General features: G+C 48.4%; 2 protein-coding genes across 6 annotated transcripts in view; one reads left to right on the top strand and one right to left on the bottom strand.

Annotated features, from left to right (window-relative positions):
• On the bottom strand, nucleotides 1-25,812 carry LOC105713665 (rho guanine nucleotide exchange factor 5). Of its 3 annotated transcripts, XM_021665305.2 has the most exons (16): nucleotides 25,514-25,565; nucleotides 17,817-18,738; nucleotides 15,579-17,453; nucleotides 14,987-15,044; nucleotides 14,470-14,534; nucleotides 14,027-14,280; nucleotides 9,582-9,742; nucleotides 8,859-9,011; nucleotides 8,460-8,589; nucleotides 8,133-8,207; nucleotides 7,607-7,696; nucleotides 6,007-6,164; nucleotides 5,229-5,390; nucleotides 3,730-3,800; nucleotides 1,769-1,873; nucleotides 1-730 (listed from the first exon to the last, which is right to left on the bottom strand). In XM_021665305.2, the coding sequence occupies exons 2-16, from the start codon at nucleotides 18,724-18,726 to the stop codon at nucleotides 573-575; spliced, it is 4,425 nt and encodes a 1,474-aa protein (XP_021520980.2). In that variant the 5' UTR covers nucleotides 18,727-18,738; nucleotides 25,514-25,565; the 3' UTR covers nucleotides 1-572. The 3 variants fall into 3 exon arrangements, with proteins under 3 accessions (XP_021520980.2, XP_021520978.2, XP_021520979.2); XM_021665303.2 differs by having other exon boundaries at nucleotides 15,579-18,738; nucleotides 25,514-25,812; XM_021665304.2 differs by lacking the exon at nucleotides 25,514-25,565 and adding an exon at nucleotides 25,052-25,071 and having other exon boundaries at nucleotides 15,579-18,738.
• Nucleotides 25,649-27,429, top strand: part of LOC105713772 (olfactory receptor 2A14) — a 92,331-nt gene continuing 90,550 nt past the window's right edge. For all 3 annotated transcript variants that reach the window (XM_064372547.1, XM_064372558.1, XM_021665284.2), the window contains exon 1: nucleotides 25,649-25,680. The gene's annotated coding sequence lies outside the window, so the exon portion shown is untranslated. The remainder of the gene's footprint in view (nucleotides 25,681-27,429) is intronic.

Raw genomic sequence — 27,429 nt, forward strand, 5'->3', positions numbered from 1 at the left:
CTCGGAGAAGTGCCAAGTTTATTAGAGTGAGAGAGTATTACCCTCACATTGACACCAACAGACATAGATCTCAGAGACACACTGACCTCTCACCAATAATTATGGAGAATTTCCAGGGTTGCAAGATACCTTAGAGGTCACTGGGCTGACCCTCCCATCTGATGCGTTAACCTCTCTCAATCATCTCCCTTCAGGAGACTGAGGTCAGATTCTGTTTAACAAATGGCCATCACTGAAACTCCGGCCAGCTCTGACTCTGCACCCGAGAGGCGGAGAATGTTGAAGCACTGTAAGGCAGTCGCAGGAAAGTTCCTTGGCTCAGGCCCCCAATTGTCCCTTTTCCTAAAATAAAAGGTTCCCAGAGTCCAGTGCAAAGTCCCTCGAAATCCCCTCACCAAGCACAAAGCACAAAAGGAGGCCTGGGCCGAGGGACTGGGTTAGCTGGATTTTGTCCTCGGGCTTTGGGAAGGCCTGGTTCTCTGTCCACAGAAGGCCTCTCTTGCAGGGTTCTGGGGCCAGCCCTTGCCACGAGCGGCTTGTTCTTCAGCTCAGGAAACTCCAATCAGAGAACATTAGGCTTGCTGTTCCACCAGCTGCAGCTTGGCAGTCTTGACTCGATGAGCTTCCTTCAGGTTCCGTGCACAGACCTCTGGGTTGGAAATGAACTCCACCTGTTGCACGGGAAACCAGCCTCGCTCCCCATCCGAGAGCCTCACGCCCTCCAGCCAGCCTGTGGGCACAGGGTGAGTGGGAGCAAGAATTACCTGGGAAAGGCTCATGACAGCTTCCCTGGATCACCTTCCTGAAGACTTTTCTGAATCCTCAGGCTGAGTGAACTGGGGAGCCTCCGGCATAAACCCAGCCTCTGAGTGTCCTAAACATGGCTGCCCTGCGTGTGGCCAAGTCTCCAGGTATCCACTCCTGAGCCTTCCCCACTGTGATGGTTGCACTGTGTACCCCCAACATTTATGTTGATGTCCTAATCCTCTATATTTCAAAATGTGACCTTATGGGGAATGAGGTTGTCACAGATATAATTAATAAAGTGAAGATGAGGTCATATTGGAGTAAGGTGGGCATTAATCCAGTATAACTGGTGTCTATATAAAGGACGAAAACTTGGGTTGGGCACAGTGGCTTACGCCTGTAATACCAGGACTTTGGGAGGCTGAGGCGGGTGGATTGCTTGAGGTCAGGAGTTCAAGACCAGCCTGACCAATATGGCAAAACCCCATTTTTACTAAAAATACAAAAATTAGCCAGACATGGTGGCTCATATCTGTAGTCCCAGCTATATGGGAGACTGAGGCAGGAAAATCACCTGAACTTGGGAGATGGAGGTTGCAGTGAGTTGAGATCATGCCATTGCACTCCAGCCTGGGCAACACAGAGCAAGACTCTTGTTTCAAAAATAATAATAATAAAATAAAAAATTAAAGGAGGAAAACTTGGATACAGATACAGGAAGGCAGCCACAGGAAGACAGAGGCAGAGATTGGAAAGATGCTGCCACAAGCCACGGAACAGCTGAGGTGACCAGACTGGAAAAGGTATGGAAGATCCTCCCTAGAGGTTTCAAAAGGACCATGGCTCTGCCCACACCTTGATTTGGGACTTCTTGCTTCCAGAACTGTGAAGGAATGTGTTTCCGTTGCCATAAGCCACCAGTCCATGGTACTTTGTTACAGCAGCTGCAGGAAGTGAACACATCCCCAGCGGTGCCCTGCCTGCAGTGCCTGGCCTGCTGCTCACGCATCCTCCCACTTACCATCACTGCTCTGCTGAGTCACCATCACCACATCGGCTTTCTCCAGGGCCAACTCGTCATTCTCTCGGGGCTTGTAGGCTCGAAGGCACTGTACTTGCGGGGAGTCTTTGGAAGAGAAGAGTGTGAAGAGAAGTTAGGAGAGGCAGGGGATTAGAACACAGACAGGGACTTGGAGTGGGGTGGTGTGGGAGGACTTGAGATAGAGACAGGTTGAAAGTTACAGACAAGGCTGAGCACAGTGGCTCACACCTGTAATCCCAGCACTTTGGGAGGCCAAGGAAGGCAGATCACCGGAGGTCAGGAGTTTGAGACCAGCCTGGCCAACTTGGTGAAACCTCGTCTCTACTAAAAATACAAAAATTAGCCGGGCGTAGTGGTGAGTGCCTGTAATCCCAGCTACTCGGGAAGCTAAGGCAGGAGAATCGCTTGAACTCCGGAGGCAGAGATTGCAGTGAGCCGAGATCGCACGACTACACTCCAGCCTGGGCAACAAGTGAAACTCCATTAAAAAAAAAATAAAGAAAAGAAAATCACAGACAAAAGAAGAAATTTGAAAATGGTTAATGAAGAAATAGACATAGCAGTAATGAAATGGACCAAAAATTCCACTTCTCCAGAGAAGACGGGTTGAGAAATACATTGTGACCACCTTTAGTTCCTCATCTCAAATATCTGGGATCCAGCTAATGGCCCATCTTCCCTCTGAAACCCTCCCTCATGCTAGTCTTCAATGGGTTCTGAACTCTTTTAAGACTGTGTTCATGCCAAGGCATTTATCCCTATCTAACTGCTGCATGGATGTGCTTTGCCTCTCTAAATGGATTATAAAATCTGAGTCTGTGTCTTATTCTTCATTTTCTTCCCGGTACCAGAGGTGGGACGAAGAAAGATTTAACCAGTGGGGCCCCAGGTAGGACCTACGCAAGAGACCAAAGCCCCTGGAGCTTCAGTTTCCTCATCTATAAATGATTGAAACGGTTATTGATCCAGATGAACCTTGAGGTTATTCAGGATTTCTCTATTTCTCTGTTTTTGTGAACCCAGGGACAAGCCCACAGATCTGCCTCACAGCATGCTTCACCTATTAGTATTCCATCATATGTAGGTTTATTGCTCTTTTATGTTACCACACTGCCCTGATTCTCTTGTAAAACAAACGGAAGGCTGCATTACTATTTGCTTTCTCAAGATCCTCCCCATCTGCCATTCACAACGTCAAAGTGAAGGAGGAAGAATGATCCTGCCCTCTTCACCCATGGGGGAACTGAAGCAGCAGACGGAGCGCATAGTGAGCGAGTTAACAGAATTCAGTTACTACCGGGCTCTCCTACTTCATTCCCAACGTTCCCTGCAGTTGTTTGTTCTTTTCAGTCACTAAAGGTCCAGTGTTCCTTTGAGATCAGATTCTGGATTTAAATTAGGGTATCGTTGCTGGAGGACAACTGTGGGGCTGACATGAGAGGCATAGGAAGTCCAGTCTTGGTGTGAACGCAGACACATGCATAATGTGTGTGTGCCTGTGGCTCCCATGAGCACCCAGAAGCCTGGGGTAGGTGACCTCAGGTCACCCTCTTAGGAGAAGGGTACTCAAGATCGATCTGTGGTGCTACCCTACTGCATACCTCCCACCACAGCCAGGCTTTCTTCCCCTACCCCCACAAGACCTTCCAGTAGGTAATATCTAGGCAAAATAATGTCAGCTTAGACTTAAGGGGACAAATGATTTTAAAAAGAGAAAACTATTGCCCAAGGAAGGGAATGTATGGGGAAGGGGGATTGCTGTGGTGATTAGCAGTTTTAAGTGATATATTTCCAGTGTTTAAGCTCTAGAGGCCAACCTTTACCCTGACATTTTACAGAAAATCAATAAATGGAAGTTCCCACCCAGCCCTCTAAACCCCTGTATCCAAAGGTGACATTGACCCTGCTTGCTTTTCTCTCCCTCTCAGACCCTCACTCACCGTAACACTCCAGAAGGTCCAACTCCTCTCTTGGCATGGCCAAGGCTGAAATCCACCGAAGCTTTTCACTTCTGAGAAAACAAAGCAGGGTCACAGCTTCAACTGTGGGGGTGTAGGATGAGGGCCAAGGATGGGGATGGCAAAAGACAGTGGGAAGGACTTTTCTAGTCCCATGACTCCTATGACAAACTATATACATCTCTTTTTGGTTGGAAATATGACAGTCTTGAACTATATGTGAATGTGTCTCATCACACTTTAATTTTCCTCCTTTCTTTACAGAATTATCCTCCTAATGGCTTCTCATATCTTCCAAGTTGGGGCATAAAGTGAGTTAGTTGTAAAGTCTATAGATTTTCTGTTGTGAAAATTGTACTAAGCGAAATGTCCATCTCAGTTTAGGTCCCCTCCATCATTTTGCATGATTCTTGACACTCCCTCGCCTATCTCCCTTCAACCCAGTATCTCAGAGATGACCACTGTATCATAATAATAATTAGATCAGGGAGATATGTCTACTATTTTATTTGTTGTTGTTGCACAGTGCAATCCAAGCCTAGGTTTGTAACCATCTGAAGGCTTTTGCATTCTCTTAGCCCAATTGCGCCTAGGTAGTTGAGCACCGACACTATGACTGTTCCAGGAACGGTGCTCAAAGCACCGAACAAATAGCATGCATCTGCACCTGATGATTTGAGGTATGTGCTGTTTTGCCCACAAATTCCTATGCCAGTCCTTCTGTTCAATAAATGAGAACAGGCGTTCTTGGTCCCACTCTGAAGTATCTTCCAAGGGACAACACCGAAAAAGTGTCTGCAACATAGGGATCCTCAAACACTTCGATATGCCAAACTTTTAAATGACTATTCATATATCTTTTATAATAGCAGTAACAGCTACAGGCTTTTATATGTTCATTACTGCAGGGACTGTGTTCCAGATTTTATAGGTACTATTAATACTCTCAAAAATGTATGTCTGTCTGTGTGAATGTATTTTATTATTATTGAAAAGATGAGCAAATCAACATTCTCAATACTATGGATTTCGGGTCAACAGAGGACTGGGTTGGAAGATGGGAGCACAGAAAGCAAAGGTCACCCAGCACTTGTCTTATTCACATCTGTGCCCACCAGCTGGGGCATAGAAGGGTTTCTGTCTCAGGCATGGAAGCATTTGCTCACAGATACTAGTATTCCAATTCTTTGCTCACTCCATACCAGTCCTTCTCCTTTCTGATACCACACAGACTTTGTCCTTGAGTAAAGAGTAGAAAACAGATGCTAAGCCTCAGCAGTGACTGTCCCCTCTCCCACCCCTATCTCCTGCAAGTTATCCATTAATTCTAGAAGTTTGGGTTTCTCTCTGGTGCTCCCCGGTCCAGAATGGGCTAAAAGAGGCCGGGGCCGTCTTCTGGACACATTTCTGCCTTGGTCCCACTTCTTTTCCAGGCTACCATCTTCCCCCACTCCCAATTCCTCTGCCCAGCCCCATCTCACTGAGTCTCCGTGCGGAAGAGGAACTCGGCCTGGACGCCCTGAGTGTTTTGCCGCAGAAAGAGTCGGAACAGGTTTTTGTGAGGTCCATGTAGCTTCATTTCACACTTCTCCCCCCGAATGGAGGAAAAGGGAGCATGGTCAAATACCAGGAATCGGTTACCCCTGCAAAATACAAATCTTTTCAACCTGATTCTAGAGTTTCCATACTTCACCTACCCTCATAATATTGTATTCAAAATCCCTGCATCTACAGCCTGCAAATTCCCACAAAAACCCTAATATGGTCCTAACTTGCTCCCAAGACAGTAGCTCCAGGGTCCTCAGGGATTTGTCACTAGTTTGGCAAACCACAAACCTAGTGCAATGGATACATTACCACTTTAAAGAGGTGAAGAGATGGAATTAATGTAAATTTCCCAAGAAACTTAAGACCAGAGACTTCAGATCTGGAATTAGCTAAGTATCTCTAGAAGAGTAGGTTGAGGCCAGTCCAAAGAAGCCACAGATAGACTGATGTGAGAACATGATACACTATTTTGCTACATTTTGCTCTGTGTCTGCAACACAGTACATGTCCTGCCATGTGGTCTCATGACATGGGATCCCATTTGCTTTGGGCTTGTTTTACTTGTCTCTAGGCCGTGACCTGGGCTCTATGGGTTAAGCTATTGAGAAGGGCTCTGCTAGGAATATGACACTTCTTTCTCCCTTTCAGACCTCGCATCTAGCCTCATCCCCTTCCCGTCTTGTGCCCTGGCCTGCCACTCCAGTCACTGACTCTCGGGGCCGAGACAGCAGCAGACAGTCATTGAAGAGGTGCAGGTGGACTGGACGCGTGCTCAGCTTCCTTCGCAGCCCTGGGGACACACTGAACTCCAAGGCAGTCAGCTCCCCGCTCTTTACCAGCCAGCGTGACTGAGAAATGAGTGGGAATATCTACAGGGCAGAGGAAGACAGAGAAGGCAGTGTCACAGACGGGAGAAGTGTGAGGTTTGCGCCTGGTCCCACCCTTCTCCCATGCCACTTCCATGCAAGTTCCACCTTGAATGATCATCTCTTCCACATCTGCCTTCTGGCTCATAACCTATCACTTACATTCTCTTTCTCTCTGAACACTCTGTCTACCACTGCCCACTGGTGTGCGGCTCCCACAATTGTATGCTCAGGCAAACAGAAGATGCCTATGGTCCCACTCAGGAGAGCGAGTGTGTGGGACAGCTCTGACCTAGAAGCCTGAACTGAAGGAGGGATGGAAGAGGCCAATCAGGGTATATAATGGAACAAGTCGGTGTGTCTGTGATGTGTCTTAGAGTTAAAATATTAGAGGCAGGTCTGGTATCAATTCCATTTATTATTATACCAGAGACATGTGAGCAGTTGTAGTCAAACATGGAGATGAGAAGGAGAACTAGGTCGGGTGTCTTGGAGCTGGAATTTGGTTAAAGATGAGGGTGTGGACTATGCTTAGGAAGAGACTAAGGAATTTTCCTCCTCTTTCAGGAGAGTAAAGATAGTATCTGTTCTAAGCACCGGCACAGTGGCTCACTACTATAATCCCAGCACTTTGGAAGGCAGAGGTAGGTGGATCACTTGAAGCCACGAGTTTGAGATCCGCTTGGCCAACATGGTGAAACCCTGTCTCTACTAAAAATACAAAAATTAGTCAGGCATGGTGGTGCAGACCTGGAATCCCAGCTACTTGGGAGGCTGAGGCACAAGAATTGCTTGAACCCAGGAGGTGGAGGTTGCAGTAAGCCGAGACTGCATGACTGCACTCTAGCTTGGGGCGACAGAGTGAGACTATCTCGAAAAAAAAAAAAGATGGTATCTGTTCTAAGTTGGAATTTGAATGTAGAAGTCTATTTTAGATTTGTAGTTCAATGAGGGATGTTGGCCCTAAATTTGGATCCAATCTTATGTGGGTTTGATTAGACTAGAAAGAGATTTGATAAAGTAATAAATGATTCAAGCACCAAAACATTTTTTTATAAAGGCTCATCCTGTAAAGTTCTCTCATCTGCCCATTTCTCAAATGTACCCCGTCTTGTCCTCAGGAACCACTGTTGCTTTTTTTCTTATTCTCCTTCCAGAGTTTCCTTATGCACACACAAGCAGACACATGTATAGATTTGTATCCTCCCACTTTTATACCAAAGGTGATACAATATACACACAATTCTTTACCTTCTCTTTTCACTTAGCAATTTGTCTTGGAGACTGAAGTAGGCCTCGCAGAAATAGGACAGAACAGAAGGTGGACAGAAATGAGATGAGGGGCTGGGGATCATGTGAGCAAGGGGGTTCCAGGTTAGGGCGTGATCTGCAGGACATGCTAAGGGAGTTCATGGGCAGGAAGGGGGTGCATAGGACTGACTTACTTTGCACTCAAACTCAATCTTCTGGCTCAGGTAGATGAGCTCCTCGGTCCGTCGCATTCTCTGGACGTTGTTATTGCAGTCCCGGATCAGCTAGGGTTGCACAGAGTGAGGAAAGGGGAAGGGCACCATGTTAGAAGCTTTGACCTTTGAGTCCCCTGCAAGCAATCTGGAAACTGGTTATGACAGCCTCGCTGATTTCTCCCAGGCTTGAATTGAGCAAGCAGGATCAAGCGGAAGTCCTAGGCACCTTTGTATGAGCTGGCAGAACATTCCTGGACTGAGTGAAAGTGAGCGTCAATGTGGGGGCTATGGTGGAGACAGCACAGTCCCTTCATGTGGCGAGTGCTCAACGTGGGAGAGCCGGCCATGGGTGTATATGTTTGGAAGTTTGGTGGATGGAGGGAGGTGGCTGAGCTCTCCCAACAGGGTCCCACCTCCCATGCTCCCTGGAGGCGTAGGCCTAGGTGGGGAAGATCCCTCTGAGAAGAACACACAGAGGGTCAGAGTGGAGGTGGTGGCTGCCTACCTGCTCCAGGGCGTGGTGCGCCTTCGTGGCCTCGGCTTCCTCCGAGGAGCCAGGCTGTGTTCTCTTCAGAATGTTCTATTGAACAAACAGTAGGCAGGAGCCAGACGGGAAGAAGAAATGGGAAACAGGAAGAAATGATTGGGGGCTGGTGAATGAGAAGCCAAGGGACAACTTTCAGCAGCAAATATTTCTAAGAAAGCAGGCAGTGGGCAGCAGGGAGACAGGATGTAGAGACCTGGCAGAAGAATGGATGGTCCTTTGTTGTGGGTCTTCCTGAGGGAATCCCTTTGAGTTAAGGGGAGAGGACCAAGGTAGCATCTGCCCTACCTGGAGCAGCAGTTTGAGGCGGGTGATGCGTTGAAAGGGCAGAATCAGAAAGGACTTGAGGGAAAGGCGCTGGCAGACGGGGTCGCTCTCCAGCTTCTCCAAGACCTCTCGGAAATTGCTGTTGCTATTCCTGCATGGAGAGGGAGCTTTAAGAAAGTGGGGATGTAGGGAGCAAAGGGGGATGCAGTGAAGGTGCGGGGAACGGACCTCAGTGGAATATTGTGGGCTGGGAAAGAGTGGTGAGAGCTGACTGCAGGGCGCTCAGATGTGATGGCTGAGGGGAACCAACACGGAGGGCGGGACAGGGAACATGTGCTCTTGGCAGAGCCGTCTGGGCTGGGGACTGGTGTATGGTCATTGCAGGGCCTACATGGGGATTGAATGGGGGATGAGTCTCACATCAGGCTCTGGAAGGTGCGTTCCTGATAGGTCTGGTTGGTGACATAAGGCAGGTAGACCCGGCGGAAGTCTGGGGCATGGTTCAGGACCACGTCACATACTTGGAAGGAGAAGATATTATTCTCAAAGTTCTCTTCCAGGTCTGAAAGGAACCTGTACAGGATGTAAACAAGTCTCATGAGACTTCTGGGCCTCAGTAAGCAGGTGACTGGCCCCTGATGTACACTGAGCTTGTGACTTCTTCACTCCATTAGTCAATAACTTCTATGGACTCTCCTTTGTGCTCCTTGCTATGCACTGGAATTCTCTCCAAAACTGTCCTGAGTTTGAGCCTGATTTAATGCTTTTATTCGAATATTCCATTTCTCATTCTTCTTTTGACCCTGTTCAGGTTTTCTGATCTTTAGATGGTTTCTCCACCTCATCTCCAATGCAGTGCATGACCATGGTAATCCAAAACCTCAACCCAGGGAGCATTGCTCATTTACTTATCCGTTAATGGATCTATCCACCCACAGGCCCTCTCCTCTTCTTGCCATTTTTTTTCCTATAACCATTGGGAATCACGGAAGAAACTGAGGCCCAATTTCACCCCATAACTGTGGGATTTCTAAGAGGGGGAAAATGAGAGGGTTTCTAAGAGGGGGAAAACAACAATCAAACATTTAAAGCCTAATAACAGTGAGGCTGAGTGAGTGGAATTTGAGAGAAGGGGAATCTCACGTTGCACTGACGTCTCGCACATCCTGTAAACGAGAGAAGAGCCACTGGTGCTCCTGGTTGGAAAGGGTGGACCGGAGTGAAGTTGAAAGTTGGAAATGATCCACAGCTATGTTTAGACTGCGTAGGTAGGAGGCCTCTGACACAATCAGCTCAAATTTGACCTAGGAGGTTGGAGATAAGGAAGATGAATTAGGAATTTTATTGACCCTCTGGTATATGTCAGCTACTGTGTAATGTTTTAGGGGTAGAGCGGTGAGCAAGATCCTTTTATGGTTCACAGTCACATCAGAACTGAAGTTGATCTGGGGTGAGGGGGGAAGAGCATTAGAGTAAGATTTCATCTACGGTTGAAACACAGTACAGACCCCCAAAGGTGTAAGAGAAAAAAATGCTTTCAAGAAATCTAACTAACACAAAAACAAGAACAAAGAATGAGTAACAATATGAGATGAATATGTTAATTTGCTTCATTAGGGCAACACTGTTACTATCTATATGTAGCCCATAACGTCATGTGGTATATCTTGAATAAGCACAATGAAATTTATGTTAAAAAAAACTAAGTAAGCTGAGTACAGTGGCTCATGCCTGTAATCCCAACACTTTGAGAGGCTGAGGTGGGTGGATAGCTTGAATGTGGGAGTTCAAGGCCAGGCTGGGTGACACATAGAGACTCTGTCTCTACAAAAAACACAAAAATTAGCCAGGTGTGTGTGGCATGCACCTGTAGTCCCAGCTAGTCGAGAGGCTGAGGTGGAAGGATTGCTTGTGCCTGGGAGGTGAGTTTGCAGTGACCCCAGATCGTGCCATTGCACTTCAGCCTGGGTGACAGAGTGAGACCCTGTCTCAAAACAAACAAACAAATTAAACTAAATAAATTGAGCATTTTTCAAACCAAATGTACAGCAGTGGTGGCAAGAGATGAAGCTGCAGCAGTGGAGGAGGTTGGAAGTATGATGTAAACAACGTAAAATTGTTTGGACTTAAGACAATGGGACAGTGAAAACAGGCTTTACATAGGGGAGTAACTTGACCAGATTTGTTTTTTGTAAAGTTATTTCTGTTTTTTTTTTTTTGAGATGGAATCTCGTTCTGTCACCCAGGCTGGAGTGCAGTGGTGCAATCTCAGCTCACTGAAACCTCCGCCTCCCAGGTTCAAGTGATTTTTTGAGTCAGTCTCCTGAGTAGCTGAGATTACAGGTGTGTGCCACCATGCCCAGCTAATTTTTGTGTTTTTAGTAGGAATGGGGTTTCACCATATTGGCCCAGCTGGTCTCAAACTCCTGACCTCAGCTGATCCACGTGCCTCGGTCTCCCAAAGTGCTGGGATTAGAGGCGTGAGCCACCGCACCCAGCCTGTTTTTCATAAAGTTATTTCTGAGCAGAATGAGAAGAAAAGATTAAAAGAAGAAAGAGTCATGTTAAGAAACTGTTGTAATAATTCCACATGAGAGATGAAGGCCTGAATAGCCATGGAGCTGAAGAGAAATAGATTAATTTTATAATTATTTATGAGGTAGAATTGGAAGGGTTGGGTTATTTGCTAGAAATGGGGCCTTAAAGAGGAGGAAGGGCTGAAGCTAATGTTTTGTACTCAAAGCAAAAGCTTTTTGAGTTGGGTACCTGGGTAAATGATGGAGTCATTTACCAAACCAGAGACCTTTGAAAAACGCATAGATTTAGAGGATGAAGGTGATGAGCTCAGTTTGAGGTTTGAGGACAGATGAGAAGCAGGAGACAGAGCAGGATATCTGAGAACAAGATGGCGCAGCTGTGGTTTAGTGCATGCCCAGCAGGTGAGAACCTGTTTGGAGGTCCCAGCAAGGGGTGCCATGACTCATGACCATGCCTCTAGCTGGGATCCTCATACTTTTCATCCAAGCACGTGGTCTCAAGAGAGATGCCTGGATAGAAAAGAGAAAAGAGACACACATACCCTGGTGATGACTTGGATGACCAATGACACAGCCAGATGACCCTCCCGTACAACAACCCTGAACAGGACACTGAAGGTTCATTTGTATCCTTGCCCTAACATTCACTACATGACTGACTTTGGGTGGCTCATTTAACCTCTCTCAATCTCACTTTTCTTGTCCTTTTATGTGACTATAGTGACCCCTGTCTCACTGTGGAAGATGAAATAGTCAAAAGAAATGGAATCTGTGAAAGTACTTTGTGGACCTCAGAGGTGCTACTTTATAAAAGGAATATATGTGTTTAAGAGATAGAAATGTAGAGCCCTTTCTTCTTACAAACGCGAGACCAGGGCTGGAATCTGATGGACTTCCAGTATGCTGGCATTGGTAAAAGAGAGCTAGAACTCATGTCATCTCCCTGCTGTTTGGTCAAATATGGGGAAGATCAGTTATTTTCTAAATATCTTCCATGACCTTAAAAATCTGCAACCAGAACAGGGCTCTCTGAACTTTGCAAAGCCTAAAAATGTATTCTGTCTCTGACTTGGTAAAAGCATTGTTTATCCGTAAGTTCTCCTGGCCTAAATTGTACTCCTCCCTGCCTCTAAAAGGCAGAGTATAGCACTAATATTTATCAAACTATACATCAGACATTATTGCTAAATTAGATATGCATTATTTCATTTAAACCATACAGCAACCCTGAAAGGTAGGCATTTTGTAGGTGGGGAAACTGAGATTTAGTGAAGTTATAAGGTTGCGTAGACTAGTACTTGGTGAAGTCATGATTCAAACCTATGTCTGTCTTACTTAAAATGAAAAGTCAACATTTTTTGAGAAATTACTATGTACCAGGCATTCATGACCTTGATTCTTGCAGTAACTGTTTGTATCTCAGTTTTACAAGTGAGGAAACTGAGGCTTAGAAAGATCACATCATGGCCAGGCGTGGTGGCTTATGTCTGTAATCCCAGAACTTTGGGAGGCTGAGGCAGGTGAATCATAAGGTCAGGAGTTCAAGATGAGCCTGGCCAAGATAGTGAAACCCCGTCTCTACTAAAAAGACAAAAATTAGCTGGGAGTGGTGGCGGGCGCCTGTTCTCCCAGCTACTTGGGAGGCTGAGGGAGAGAATTGCTTGAACCTGGGAGGCGGAGGTTGTGGTGAGCCGAGATTGTGCCACTGCACTCCAGCCTGGGTGACAGAGCGAGACTCCATCTCAAAAAAAAAAAAAAAGAAGAAGATCGCATCATTTGGCTAAAGTTAAATTAGAAATATTAAAGTGGGCTCTGGGGCCACGCTCAGTGGCTCATGCTTGTAATTCCAGCATTTTGGGAAGCCAACGTGGGAGAACTGCTTTAGCTCAGGAGTTCAAGACAAACCCGGGCAACATAGTGAGATGCCATCTTTACAAAAAATTTAAAAATTAGCCAGGCATAGTGGCGCATACCTGTAGTCCTAGCTTCTTGGGAGGACCCTGTCTCTAATAAATTAGTAATTTTTTTAAAAAGTGGGTTTCATATCTAGGTCATTTTTTCCAGAACTTAATTTCTTAAACATTATTCTATTCCATTGTTCCATACTGTCTTTCTGGGAAGAAAGGTTTTACCTCATATTTCGGATAAATTATTAGGCGACCCTCTCCATGTAAAACTTACTAATGGTAATAGCTTAGAATCGGACAAACAACCTCTAGTTCAGTGTTGCTGTTGGGAGTAACAACCACGCAGGGACTGATGATCATTCTAAGGCCCATGTTAGATGACTGGACTCCAGGACACCTGCAAGGGGCCCTCTTCAAGGGACCCAACAAAGAGCCCCTGAATATGTTTTGGCTAAAGAGGAAAACTGTAGTGTAGCCTGAAATCCTGGTTGAACGGGAAAGTTTTTCTCTACCCTGAAACAGCAGCGATGATGAGATTAACTCCACACTCCTCCCCACAAATTCAGAGGCCACGGCCACCCAGACCATGAGCAGACAAAAGTAAGTGGCCTATGGCATGAGGAGGTGGAGACAGAAGAGGAGGTGGTGATATCCAGAAAACAATTCAACTTCCTTCTTTTTTGTTTGAGATGGAGTCTCGTTCTGTCGCCCAGGCTGGAGCGCAGTGGTGCGATCTCGGCTCACTGCAACTTCTGCCTCTCGAGTTCAAGTGATTCTCCTGCCTCAGCCTCCTGAGTAGCTGGGATTACAGGTGCACGCCACCATGTCCAGCTAACTTTTTTTTGTATTTTTAGTAGAGACGGGTTTCACCATGTTGCCCAGGGTGGTCTCGATCTTCTGACCTCATGATCTACCCACCTCGGCCTCCCAAAGTGCTGGGATTACAGCTGTGAGTCACTGCGCCCAGCCAAACAATTCAACTTCTCCAGAATGGACATGACCCACAGCTGTGGCATGTATACGCACCTGTGTGTCAGGGACAGCCTGCTCTTGGTGGCAGTGGTGAGCAGGAGATAAGGATGCCAGCCAACAAGACCTTGTCATCTCTTCTGTACCCCCCTCCCCACTGCGTCCTGCCCAGTACCTCTTGCAGCTTTTGGTCTTCGTGGGTCATGGAGAGCAGCACGGTGCTGTTGCGCACCACGGGAATTTCTTGCCAGAGGGAGCTGCTGGAGGCCATGGAGAGGCGCTTCAGGTACGACTCGGAGGAGACCAGGGCCTTCCGAGGCTGCCGCGGGGAGCTAGGCCCGGGTGCCTCTGTCAGGCTGTCCAGCCGCTGCTGGCTCTGGATCTCCTTATTCAGGACAACATCACTATACTCCTGGTAAAGCAGCTGGGCTGCAGGGCAAAGGAGCACGGGGAGGAAGAGAAGCAGGAAGAAGGGACGTGAGCGGAGGCAGGGAAATAGTTCTTCTGCAAGGCCTTCTCCGAGGGATGTCCCCACCCCACTGCTGACAGCCAAAAGCCCCTCTCCAGTTCTAGGCAGAATGCCCACCTGGGTCTATAGTTCCATTTCAAGGTACTCACAGGAGTTGATGAGCTTGGAGCAGCGTCTTGAAAAGCCTCCCATCACCTCCTTTGGTTTTTTCTCCCTGTGGAGTAAAGAAGGACTCTGGGGTACCTATTGGCCATTAGATACAGAGCACCCCAGGTGACCATGGGGGACAAAGTCTCTAGCCTCTGGGACATGAGCTGGGATGTCAAGACCAAATCCCCTGGAAAGGCACAGAGTTGCAGCTTGACCCAGTTGGGGTAACACAGAGCTTTCTTCGATGTCATGTGGAACTTTTGTATGGGGTTTAGTTCACGGCTAAAGGGCTTGGGAGGACAGATGACTCATAGCCTCAGCTGACAGAATGAGGTAGATAAAGACAATCTCCCTACCCTGGGATCCTGGCATCTCTCTCTTCTCCTTACACCCAGAAGAAACAGGAATGAGCCATTGGGGTCTCAGAACCCTTATCAACTGAAATCCTCACTAGGAGATCTCAGGGTCCTAAGTGAAGAGAGTACAGCGTGGCTGTTAGGGGCGAGGGGGACTCACCGAAAAACGACACTGTCTGAGGGGCCCAGATGTTTTTCCATGGCTGGACCTCTTGAATCTAAAAGTGGAAATGGGGAAGATAACTGAGATTTCAGAGGGATATTCAGAGACAGCAATGGACAGTAAGACCTAGAGTAGAAGATATAGGGGTCCTGGGGGAAAAACAGGCTCTATTGGGAAGCTGGGAGGGAAGAAAGTGGCAAAGCAGAGAGCGTGAGGGAGACCAATACCAGCGATGTCCCCAGCCATGGGTCAGGATGGGACTAGGACAAGTACAGGAGGCCTTCTCTACCACCCAGGAGGACAGCAAGCCAGTGACTGTAACTGAAGAGTAGAAGGGAGTCCGCAACAACCTTGGGGCATCCAAAGAAGGCCCTGGTTGAGTGAGAGACAGGGAGGCAGAGGGGAAGAAGAGGGAAGAGCATCCCAAGGAGCACGGAGGGCGTTCCAGGGCTCTGTGTTGAGGTTACGTACGCGTCTGAGTGACGCCAGCAGAGGGAACATTGGGAACCCTGGGGACAGAAGACGGGATGAGGCGGGAAGAGCTGGGAAAAGCTTGGTCTGATGTACTGTGCTTCTGGTCCTTGCTCACCTGAAGAGCTGTCAGGCAAGATGGAAGGTCTGCGCAGGCCCTGCCGGTTCCAGCTCTTGTGCTTGTTGGCCCCCTCACCAGGAGCCACGGCCTGTCCACTGCTGTCCCCTGGTGGCCTTCCTGAGTCCCGCCTGTGGGGCCAGCTGGACGACTTCTCCAGGTGCAGATGGCTGGGTTTTTCTGGCTGCCTTGCTTGGCCCACAGATGACCTCCCTGGGCCATTGGCTCCTTGCTGAGGGGTTGTCCTTCTCAAAGGTTCTCTTGCAGGGGCCTCAGGGTATTCTGAGACCCCTGCTTCATCCTTAGGGGTGGGTCCCTGGAGCTCCAGAGTCCAGGGAGTGGTAGGGGAAGAGGGGCTTAGGACGTTTGTCATGTTGCTGAAAGCCATGACCGGGGACGCTTCACTCTTACTCCTGCTGGTGAAAGCCAAAGACTCTGTGGATCTACCTGTGGCCGGGGGCCAGGAGGTGCGTCCAGCAGAGGTGGGGATGGGGACCGTCCAGTCTTGGCAAGCAGGTCTTGTTTTGGCATGACCCCCTGAGTTCATATGCCCTCCCTGAGCGCTCCTGTTCCTCCCCCTGGACTTTGGGGGTAATGGGGGTGGTTCGGTGGAAGGGTCTATGATGGGCACAGGGGGCAGAGGCCTGTAGATCCTTGAGACACCGGGAGCAGAAATGTGAGAAAGGTGGGGCTGCGGCAAGTCGGGGGTCGGGGGGAGCGGCTTGTTGTATCTCCACCTGGGGGTGGCCTGAGCATGGTGGGAGCTGTCTGGGGTAGATGGTAGAGGTCGGTGCTGCCTGGCCACAGCAGGGTCTGGGGCTTGGGGAAGTGGGCCTTTATGGGGGCCATGCGGCCCTGAACCTAGGGCCAATGGAGGAGGGTGGCTATGCCGCTTCAGTGTGGGAACCGCTGCATGAGGATGGCCATCTCTTTCAACCTCGGAGGGATGGATGTCCCTCCTCTCTGGGGGTGGAGGGGGCAGAGGTTCGTGGATCCTCACATCCATGGAGACAAAGGACGGGGAAGAACCGTAGATGGAAGACTCTGTGGCAAAGGCTGGATTATGTGGGGAGCCCCACGGCTGGCTGCTGGGAGGACTGCGGGGCCTCTCCAGATTTGAGATGGATTCTTGAGAGTTCTGCTTTGGAATGGACAAGGCAGTAGGGGATTCTGAAATGGTGCGCCAGTCCCTACCACTCCTTCTGTCCCTTCTTGGGGTCGTAGAGCCGTAGATGGCAGGTTTGGGGGGCCTCTGGGGCAACTCTGAGTGGGAGCAGGAAAGCGACCTTCCCCTCAGGTCTGGAGTCTGCTCTGTCCTATGAGAACCGGGGAAGGAGTCACTCCGTAAGTGCTGGACGGCACCTGTGGAGTTAGCTGGGGGCCTGGGAGGGCTGGCCCCGGTGGAGGGGAAGCCATGGAGGGCAGCCGGGCACATCTCAGAAGTCCCCCAGGGAGATGGGTTATCCATTGAGACAGAGGAACTGGCAGTTTCTGGAGCACGTGCAGCACAAAAGGTTTCCCTCCCGGGAAAGGTAATGGGGAGCTTGGCAGATACCAAGGCAGGTGTGATGGGGGAGTCTTCAGCAGGACTGGGAGGAGCTGAATCTGGTGTCCTTGGAGGACTCACAGATGCACTGGCAAAGACCACCTCAGTCCCCTGGCTGGACACTGTTCCTTTGCTCAGCCTGGATCCCTCTTGCTGGCTGTTTTGAGCTATTTCCTTGTCAGGTGACTCCTCAGTGGAAAAGTGGCCAGATAGAAAAATGGGCTGGTGAGAGCATCCGATGGGCCCCAGTGAGGGAGTCAGAGCTGCGGGGGACAGTTCCTCAGCCTGGGGCTCTGTCTGAGTCGTGGGAGTCATGGGATATGAGGCACCTGGAAACAGGTCACAGTGAGGAGAGTCCTCAGGGGGTACCAGAGCTTGCATCGGAGGCCCATGATGCTCATTCTCCTCTTCCCTGCTCCTCTTTCCTCCCACTGCCCCCAGGCTGCCCCCATCCCAATTCCCTGGCTCCTTCTCCTTCTGCCCCCCGACTGGCACCACTTTCTCCTTGAGACCATGATCTTCTTGCTTTCTAGTTACTTCCTCTGATTTTCCCACAAAGCTTTGACTCTTCTCATTCTGGGACTCCACCCTATTCTCTTCAGGCACCCACAGCTCCCTGCTCCTCTCTTCTCCCTGTTCTGGACCTCCCTGACCCTGAACCCTCCTCTCCATATCCTCCTGCTCCCACTCACCATCATTCAGACCCTCTGGCTCCACAGTGAGCTTCGTGCTTTCTCCTTGTCTCCCAAGCATCATATCATCTTGTACCTCTTCCTGTTTTTGCTTCTGTTCTCCCTTTTCACCATTAACCTGCTCTATCATCTGTTCCTCCCCCAACAGCCCATTAGCACAAACATCCTCCCCCAGAGTTCCTTCCCCCCAAAATCCCACTTCCTGCTGTCCCTGCTCCTCCAGAACTTGGGTCTCCTGGGGATGCATGAGTCCCCGACTTTCCTGCAGCTCCTCAGACGGCAGCTCTTCCCCCTGCCGGGCCGTCCCACTTTCAGAGCCTTCTGTCTGGTTGGTCTCCGAAGGGTGCCCTTCGCAGGGAGGATAAGATCTGGTTTGACCAGAGGTATCTGAAGAGGTTTCCTCTTCTTCTTCTGCCTGTCCAGATCCCAATGTCAAAGAAGTAAGTGCTGGCCAAAATTCCACCTCTTCTTCTTCACTTCCCAGGTCACTGGAAAATGGGGCCATGTCTAGATGGTCAGTCTGAATGGGGCAGGCCCAGAGCTCTGGGGGAGCTAGAGTCCTTGCTTGTCGGCCTGCCAGACTCTGGGGCGCTGCCTCCCAGTGTTCTGGAGTGTCCCAGGCCTTGGCCACAAGGTTTTCCTGATTGGGCTCCACATCTACAGAACCTTCCTTGGGAAAAGAGGGCATCATCTCAACTGCATAGTCACATACATCCCTTAACTCTCTCTGCTGGGTTGCCGAGAGTCGGCGTTCGTCTCTCCATTTATAGGATGGGTCCCCATCTTCTTGAGCTACAAGCCCCAAGGCAGAGACCTGGCTGCTCCTCATGGAAGCCTCAGGGATAACGCTGAATTCCTCTATGGCAGGGATGGGAGTAGACGCTCCATGCTGGGCCTCCTCAGTCTCCATCAGGGCTGAAACCTATGGAGGAATTAAAGACAAAGGTTTCTAACAACTCTGCTTTTACCTATCAGAGGAAGAGACTGTAAAAAAAGAAGAGCGATGCGTTTCTTTGGTTCCATTTAGGGTCATTCTTTGAGACAACATGTTCTTGACAAAATAAGCAATAGCCTCTATAAAACTCATCATTGATTTATTTATTCAATAAATATTTTCCTAGCGATTCTGTTAAGTGTAGGGCATTCAGTAGTGAATGAGATAAAGATCTTGTCGTCATGGAGCTTGTGGTCTTGTGAGGGAAACAGGTAATAATGAACAATTAAATTATAGCAGAGGACCATTGTCAGAGAGAGCCAAGCGGCTCTCAGTTGTCAGTTCTCTCTAGACCGTATTATGTCATCTTCTGTCTCTCCCTGTCTACTCTTCGGACACTAGGAGTGACTCAGCCTCATATTACTCCCAGAGACACAGACACAGCACAGGACACACCCCAGATCTATTAGGCCAGAGAAGCAGTGTCAGGAGGCGGGTATCTTCCTCCTAAGCTGTACACATCATTTAAAACAGGCCAGGCTATTATAGCTAATGTGCAAGATACTATGGTTTCATCTACTTTATAGAGGGTTTGGAGTTTAACTCATCTTTCTATTTTCTGTAGTGTCTGCTGCAGCATTGTAACTAACCAAGAGTTTTGTTTCCAATTCTAGAGGCAGCTGTTGTAAAGTGGGATGATAACAGCCTTATTGGATTAGTGTTGAACTAGACATGTTACTACCTTCGAGGAGGCCCACAGAAGTGTGCTTTCTGCATTATCTTACTCTCTCCTTTGCCCCACTATCCATATGAATTATTTGCAGTAATTCTTTTGACCTTCCTGTCTTTTGATTTTGACCTTCCCGCCTTTCTTCTCACTTCCAGCAGAACACCTTATCCCCTATTTTGAAAAGAAACTAGAAATCGATGGAACGGGATTCCTCTCACTTCATTTCTTGTAATCCAAAGCAACCTGCATTTCCACTCTTTCTATCTTCTGCCCTCAGTCAGGAAAAGACGTGTCCCTCCTTTCCATGCTCTGTCATTTCTAGCCTGCTTCCCCAGGGACCTCGTGTGTTCACAGCTTCATCTCTGCTGAAACACCCCTCGGGTATGGAAGAAGAATGTGGAATCCACATTCTTCTCATCTTTCAAATGTCTGGAAGGAGTTGCTCTTATCTGCTGTCTTCATACTCTCACATCACAGCTGCCTCCAACCCAGCTTCAATAAGCAGCATTCTGCCCATATTCCCTAGAGTCTACATGCTGTTAATTCCAAAGACCCTCCAGGTGGTTCTTGTCAGTATTGGACACTACTGAGGTTAGAAATACTCTCTTGTTACTTGTGGTATTACATTTTCCTGGTTTTACTCCAGTCTTTTAACTAGGTTAAACTGTACCCCTCTTTGTAGCACTTATCAACTATAATTCACTTTACTTTTCCTTTGTAGCATTTATACAATTATAATTATATAATGATGTGCATATTTTGATTTACCCTCTATTCAACAGATGGTAAAGTGTATGAGATTAAGAACGATGTCTTGCTCAATTGTCCATACTTAGCATAATACCTGGCCCACACTAAGCATTTGATAAATATTTTTCACATAAAGAATAAAATTCAGGCCAAAATAAAATGTGATCCTTTCACTTCAATGGAAAATGTCCACCTTTTCCTAAAATCATGATTACCAGTTTACATAGAACTTTAAACATTTAGAAATGTATACACAACAAATTAATTTTTCTTATTTCTCATTCTGAAACACTAAGGTTTTCCTACATGCATGTCATTAAAAATGAAAAACTTCTTTAAATATGTATATGCCATGCATCTAAGAGTCATTGTATAAGATGGGTACCATTATTCTGCCCATTTTACAGATGGGAAACTGAGTTTCCCAATGCATTTTGTATATATAATCCCGACACTTTGAGAGGCTGAGGCAGGTGAGATGCTTGAATCTAAGAGTTTGAGACCAGCCTAAGCAACATGGTGAAACCCTGTCTCTACAAAAAATAAAAAAATGAGTGGAGTGTGGTTGCATGTACCTGTAGTCCCAGATACTCGGGGGCTGAGGTGGGAGGATCACTTGAGCCCAGGAGGCAGAGGTTGCAGTGAGCCGAGACCACACCACTGCACTCCAGCCTGGGTGACAGAGTGAGACCCTGTCTCATAATAAATAAACAATTAATTTAATTAAAGTCGTGTTTCCCTCCTGGCCCAGATTCCCCATATCTAATTAATCACCATGTCCTACTGACCTCATCTGCTAAATATCCCTTAAGACTGTCCCATCCATCTCCACTGAAGTGTGCTGCTACCCTCTTGCCCAGGCCACTGCATCTGGTCACAGCTTGGGCACTGGCCTCCAGCCATTTTGCACCTATTCCAATCTATTCTCTATACAGCTCCTAAGTGAGTTTCAAAAGCATCACTTCTAGTTTAGATTCTTCAGTAGCCTCTGAATGCTCTTGAGATGAAAACTAAATCTTCAGTATGGGTTATACTCCCTGCACAACGTGGCTCTGCCTTCTTCTCCAGCAGCCTCTTCACCTGTCACCACCTGTCCCTGCACCCCCCAACACACAACTGGCTTTCAGTGTCTTTAGCTCACTGTCTGTCACCTGTAGGCCTTTGCAAACACTGCCTCTGTGCCTGGAATTCTCTTTTGCAACAGAGAATCCTTTGCTTCTCCTCAAATACACCTTGTACTAGTCATGCCATGTTTAATGTCTATTTTCCAGGCTACAGCATAAGCACCATAGAGCACAAACACTGCCATATTAACTGTTCAATCCCCTCTGCTTGGAACTTAGTTGGCTCTCAACAAAGATGCACTGCATGAATGAGTGCCGGAAGAATGCAGAGTTAAAAGAGTGTGGCTCAGTGTTTAGTTGTGCCTCTTTGATATCTTTGCAGGTTTTAAGACAACTGCAGAAACCATTTAATTTATTTGAACACCCATATTCTTATCTATAAAAAGGAGATAAAAGGATGACTTCACAGTTCTAGTAAAGATTAAACAAGATAACATAAAAATGTACACTGTTATTCTTAAGGGTCATAGAAATGGTGGCTATTGTAAATACTGTTGATCTGAAAGAGAGAGAATAAGTCTAAGACAGAAACATAGGATTCATAAAGCTGGCAGGACCACAGAAACTTTGCTCAATTTACAGATGAAGCAAGTAAAGGTCGAAGACCCTAGACCCTTGCTCAGATCTCCTAAGCAAATGGTATAGGCAAACCTGAAGAAAGTCTCTTGACTTAGGTCTATCGTGAGCACTTAGATGTCCCACTGAAAGAAAGCTGGAAGGCTACCAGTCCAGAGAAGACCCCAGAATTCTATGGACTCAATGCTGCACCTGACCCTGCACCTTTCTTGACTGATCCAGGTTTCAACTGAAAGCTCAGCTGCTCAGAATACTGTCCTGCTGAGCCACCTGTGCATGCACACACACACACACACACACACACACACACACACACACACACTCTCTCTGAGCCCTCCTTACAATCTCTTGCAATAGAGCCTGACATAACCAAACGGGCAGGTTCCCAACTACATTGCAAATGTAGTATGCGACAAGATTCTGGCCGCTCCAGAAACATAGATACCATCTCTATGGGGCAAAGAGGTATGTCTGTCATACTTGTACACATGCAGAAGGACTTTTATGTCCTTTTCCAGTTAACTGACACCATATGCGATTTGCTCCCTATGTCTAGCCCTTTTGTACAAAACACTATAATCCTTATGGGTGATTTTGTGATGTGGCCCTATTCTCTCAACCACACATTGAATAATATACTTGCTCACTGTAAGACACTTTCTAAAACTTGGCTCCTTCCTGCCTAAGGAGACCATGAGACTAAACCTGTACTCTCTCCTCACCCACATCTGTATTTTCAGCTCCCCTCCTCCATATACACCATCATGTTCTCAAAACAAGTAGCCTCCAAATAGAAGTGTGTTTCTGCCACATCTATGGTATATCTATAAATACTATGTGCTACCTTGACATTTTCTGTTCCAGTCTAGTGGCACAATGCATGCCTGCCTCTGCAAACCCATTGACACCGTTTCTAACAGTCTTCTTTCATTTGGAAATACCAGTGGTCACCTGCTCAGCCACTGGTTACTGCAAAGGGAGAAATACCCCACATTCCCTATACTTGATCCTATCTCAGTGATCCTGTTGCAATCAGGCATGACAAAGCTAAAATGTGACAAAGCGAAAGGAAATCTGTAAATCATGGTCTTACTCACGTAAAGGCATCGGGAGAGAGTTTTTTTGCTATGCTCATTACGTTAGAGTGCAAACATCCTCATCACCTTCTCCACCGATGGTGAATAATCACTGTTTATCTGTGTATAGGCAAAGCCAGGGGATGGCATCATGGGGATACGGCCTTCCTTCAGACCACAGACATTTCACATCCATATAACTTCATCCTCGTGTGACTTCTTGAGAGGCAAACCTTCAAGTCATCCCTTTAACACAATGTGTGACAGAGCTCGCTATCTTCCCTAGAGCCCACCGGCCAACACCTTAGCTCTTGTCTATTTCTAGTCACGAGACACAAAACTGTGCTTCAAGGATATAACCCCTCCCCAATCAAACAGCTAATTTTTTGAACTGAGGCTGAGTGCCATGTATATTTTTGAGGACAATGCTTCCTGAATTTTCTAGCAAGGTTGAGTTCAAACATGCTGACTTACAAATCACTAAAATAATATTGAGGCTAAAATAAGATCACCACATAAATATATAACTTTATTCACTGTTTGACATCACTGCCCTCAGTACTACTAAGATATCAAAATAGGGGTAGCTTTCTGGACCACTGACTAAAACATGTGTTCTATCCACTGTAGGAAAGTCCCACCATGCCAGTGAAAACCGTAATAAATATTTCTTATCTATTCCCTAACGTCTGAAAATGTCACACCAACTGCCTTATAGACCAGATGGTTTATATAAGAACATTATTAGTGTCAATGCTGACTTACACTCCACAAACTCATCTGTGGTCCTGGTGGTGTCCACGCAGATCATATTAGTGTGAGTGACACGTTTGTGTATTAACACACACCTCGAGGGTGACTTTGTTCCAGTCTACCTGGCAGGCACTATAAGCGATCAGCTCCTGATGACCGGGTGAGTGACCCGACCCCTGTCTTACACCAGAGCTGTTGGTCACCTGTTTGAGTCTACACCACTGACACTTGAGTAATGCTGCTCCTGGTGAACCCAAGACCCTAGGAGTGACACCATTCCATGTCCATACCACATAGCGACTGATCTCTCCAGACACCACAAATGACGTATTCCTGTCTATCCCACAGACATACACGTAATGCGGCCAGAGAACCTCAGACAAACCGTGTTAAGGGCAGGGATACACTCTCGGGACCCCTAATATATGAAGGCTCCTGACTCTATTGAGAATCATTATATTCTGTTGATGAGAGAGATTCCTTTGCACTCCTCCTGATGTCTTGCTCCTGCCCACTAGGACCATGACATGTATTCCTCTTGCACAACAGTCTCACGTGGAACTGACACCCCCAATCCCATCTTCCCAGCTCCCCAGGACTCCTTCACTAGCCACGGCTTCAGTTTTAGGCCCACAGAGTGGTTAACAAATGACACCCATTTTGCTAGGGCCTATGCCAGGCGCTTTTTCATGCTCCAAGTGCGGATAAAACAGGACGTCTGAGACAGAGGCCACATAGGAAGCTTTTTAGCTGGGAGCTAGGATCTCTGGAATAGGCCCAGGATGCAGGCGAGACAGTGGCGTGCAGTAGGGGAGCAAGCGAGGAAGGAAGTTCTAAAGGAAAACCACCCTCTCGTCTGCTTGACACACCCTTCCCTCTCAATCTGACAACAGTCCTGGCCAGAGTTCACTTCTAGGTAGACAGGAGGGCAAATCAGTCTTCGGAACGCAAGATCCAGGAAGGGAAGAAGGGGATTGAGATCTGGACACGAAGTGGCATCACCACTGACTCCTCGGCAGTCTTGCTGGAAGGCAACTAAGGATGCCAGGGGTTCTAGAGCTCTGAGCCCCCATTCTAGCCCTCCGGCTCCTGCCCCCACCCCCAACTGTCAATAACTTCTTTCCACCTTGCTAAGTTAGGAATGCAAGGCTGTGATTCACATGAAGCTTTGAGAGGCTCCCCATCTCTAGAGAACTGGGGTGAGGGGCAGGGCAGGAGTCACCGTTCCAGGTTACAGAGCTTTGATTAAGAGGGAGAGAAGCCACACACAGACTCACTCAGTATGCAAATACCTCTGGAGATAAATAAGGAAAGGGCCCGGCCTGGTTAAGGAAAAGGAGCGGATAAAACCTCTCCAGGTAAGGAACAGCCTCGAAAGGGAATCTCAGTTATTCCTTCTGACGAGGCTCAGCTTTCCCCAGGGCGCCGACTTTGAAGCCAGAGCCCTGATTACGGGCCCGGGGAACATCTGGGGGCAGGGTGCCTGTTTCCTAGGCGGGACCCGACCGGAAGCAAACTTTTAGGCAACGGCGTTTCCTCCAGTTCCTCTCCTCTTCCCGACCAGGGTCTTCAGACGCACACCCGAGCCCGGCCTACAGGCCCAGCCCCCCCATTTCCGGAGCCTGCGCCCCGGACCCCGCGGGGGCCCATCCCAGGGGAAGGCCTGGCTTCCTCTTCCTTCCGGGCCTGCCCCATCTCCGCCGCGCTCCTCAGCCGCCAGGGGCCCGGGGCCGAGACGGGAGAAGGGCACCCACCTGGTCGGTGTCACATGCTGCTGCCTCGGCCCCAGCGTCCCCTCCAGGTCCCGGCGCCGGCCGCAGTCCCCAGCGCCGTCCCCAGCGCAGGCCCGGCCGCCCCACCCGCGGCCCGCCCCTGGCCGCCCGACGTGAGGGAGGGATCGGGTTCTCCTAGGAAGTTTCAGGTGAGGAAACAGGGACACACCTTCCCGGAGGAGGGGCAGGGCCCCTCCGCGCGCGAGCCCCATTGGTGTGAAAGAAGCTCCCGCGTCAGAGCTGGGAAGTGCCCGGTCGGCGGGGAGGGGAGCCCGGGTGCACAGGCCAGGCCGCGGGCCGTCCCCGGGAGCCCCGAGGGCGCGGTGCGCGGGCGCAGGTCGGGCGCGGGCGGGGTGACCCGGGCAGGGGCGCGCACGGAGGCCGGGGCAGCCGCCGGGCCCCGCGGTGTCCTCGGACGCCTCCGAAATCGCCCTGGTGTTCGTTTCTTCGGGTCTTCTTCACCTGAGCCTGACTCTAGACCCGGCCTGTCCGCCCGCAGCCCTCTGTGTGTGTTTGTCTTTTGCCTGGGCCGTGCCTCTGGAAGTCTGACATCTGTGGGTGTACGTGTGTCTTTATCTTCAGGCCTCAGTGGTTTTTGTGTGTTTCTTTGTTGTTGTTTTTTTTCTGAGATGGAGTCTCGCTCTGTCACCCAGGCTGGAGTGCAGTGGCGCGATCCCCGCTCACTGCAACCTCCGCCTCTGGGTTCAAGCGATTCTCCTGCCTCAGCCTCCCAAATAGCTGGGATTACAGGCCATGCCACCATGCCTGGCTAATTTTTATATTTTTAGTAGAGACGAGATTTTGCCATGTTCTCCAGGCTGGTCTGGAAACTCCTGACCTCAGGTGATCCGCCCACCTTGGCCTCCCGAAGTGCTGGAATTACAGGCGTGAACCACCGCTTGGCCAAGGCCTCAGTGTTAATTTCTCCTCTGTGATGTCTCCTCCTATATAATAGAGTGTCGTCTCCTCCTCCACCTCCTCTTCCATTCTCCTCCTCCTTCTCTTCATCCTCCTTCTCCTCTTCCTCCTCCTCCTCTTCCATTCTTCTTCTCCTTCTCTTCATCCTCCTTCTCCTCTTCCTCCTCGTCCTCCTCTTCCATTCTCCTCCTCCTTCTCTTCATTCTCCTTCTCCTCTTCCTCCTCCTCCACCTCTTCCATCCTCCTCCTCCTCCTCCTTCTCCTTCCCCTTCCTCCTCCCCCTCCCTCTCCTCTCTCACTCCTTTCTCTTCTTTCCCTCTTCCCTCTTCATTCTCCTACTTGGGGCCTAGAATTGTGAATCTCTGAAAGGACATGCCCATGTCCTTCTGTATTCCTGAGTTTATTTTAGAATGATGACTGCATATCTCAGGGTGTATGTTCCTTCTGTGTGCTTTCTAGGGCCGGTGTGTGTGTGTGTGTATTTAAATCTCTAAGCCCATGTTTATGTATTTCCTTATGCCTGTATTTTTTTCTGATTTTTCCAGGGATACCTTGCGTTCCATTAGTCTTGGAGGCCAGGGCTGAATGGGTTTATGTCTGTGCCCCTCCAATGACTTCAAAGAATGCCCAAAGTCTCTCGAGCTTGCGTGTGTGCATGCACAGACACACACAGAGTAGGAATCCTTTACCTAGGGGACAGAGATTTTTGATATTTTTGGTTGAGTCAAACCACTCCCCAAAGGCATTCATTACTCCAAGGGTTTCCATGGTGACATAAGTCAAGTAAAATATTAATGGACTTCTTGGCTATTTTGCTCTAAGGAATGCCATGGTCTACAGCCCAAACAACTTGGTTAGACCATTTCCAGATCACTGTGCCCATTGGCTGTTGCCAATGATCCTGGTTGAACGTGGTCACTAGTTATTTTGAAGGTGGCTGTAGAACAATGTAATTAAGGAAGTATAGTCTCTTCTCTAAT

This window comes from Aotus nancymaae, unplaced genomic scaffold (genome assembly GCF_030222135.1).
Source record: "Aotus nancymaae isolate 86718 unplaced genomic scaffold, 86718_ANA_hifiasm-v0.15.2.pri h1tg000002l, whole genome shotgun sequence".
Lineage (NCBI taxonomy): Eukaryota > Metazoa > Chordata > Mammalia > Primates > Aotidae > Aotus > Aotus nancymaae.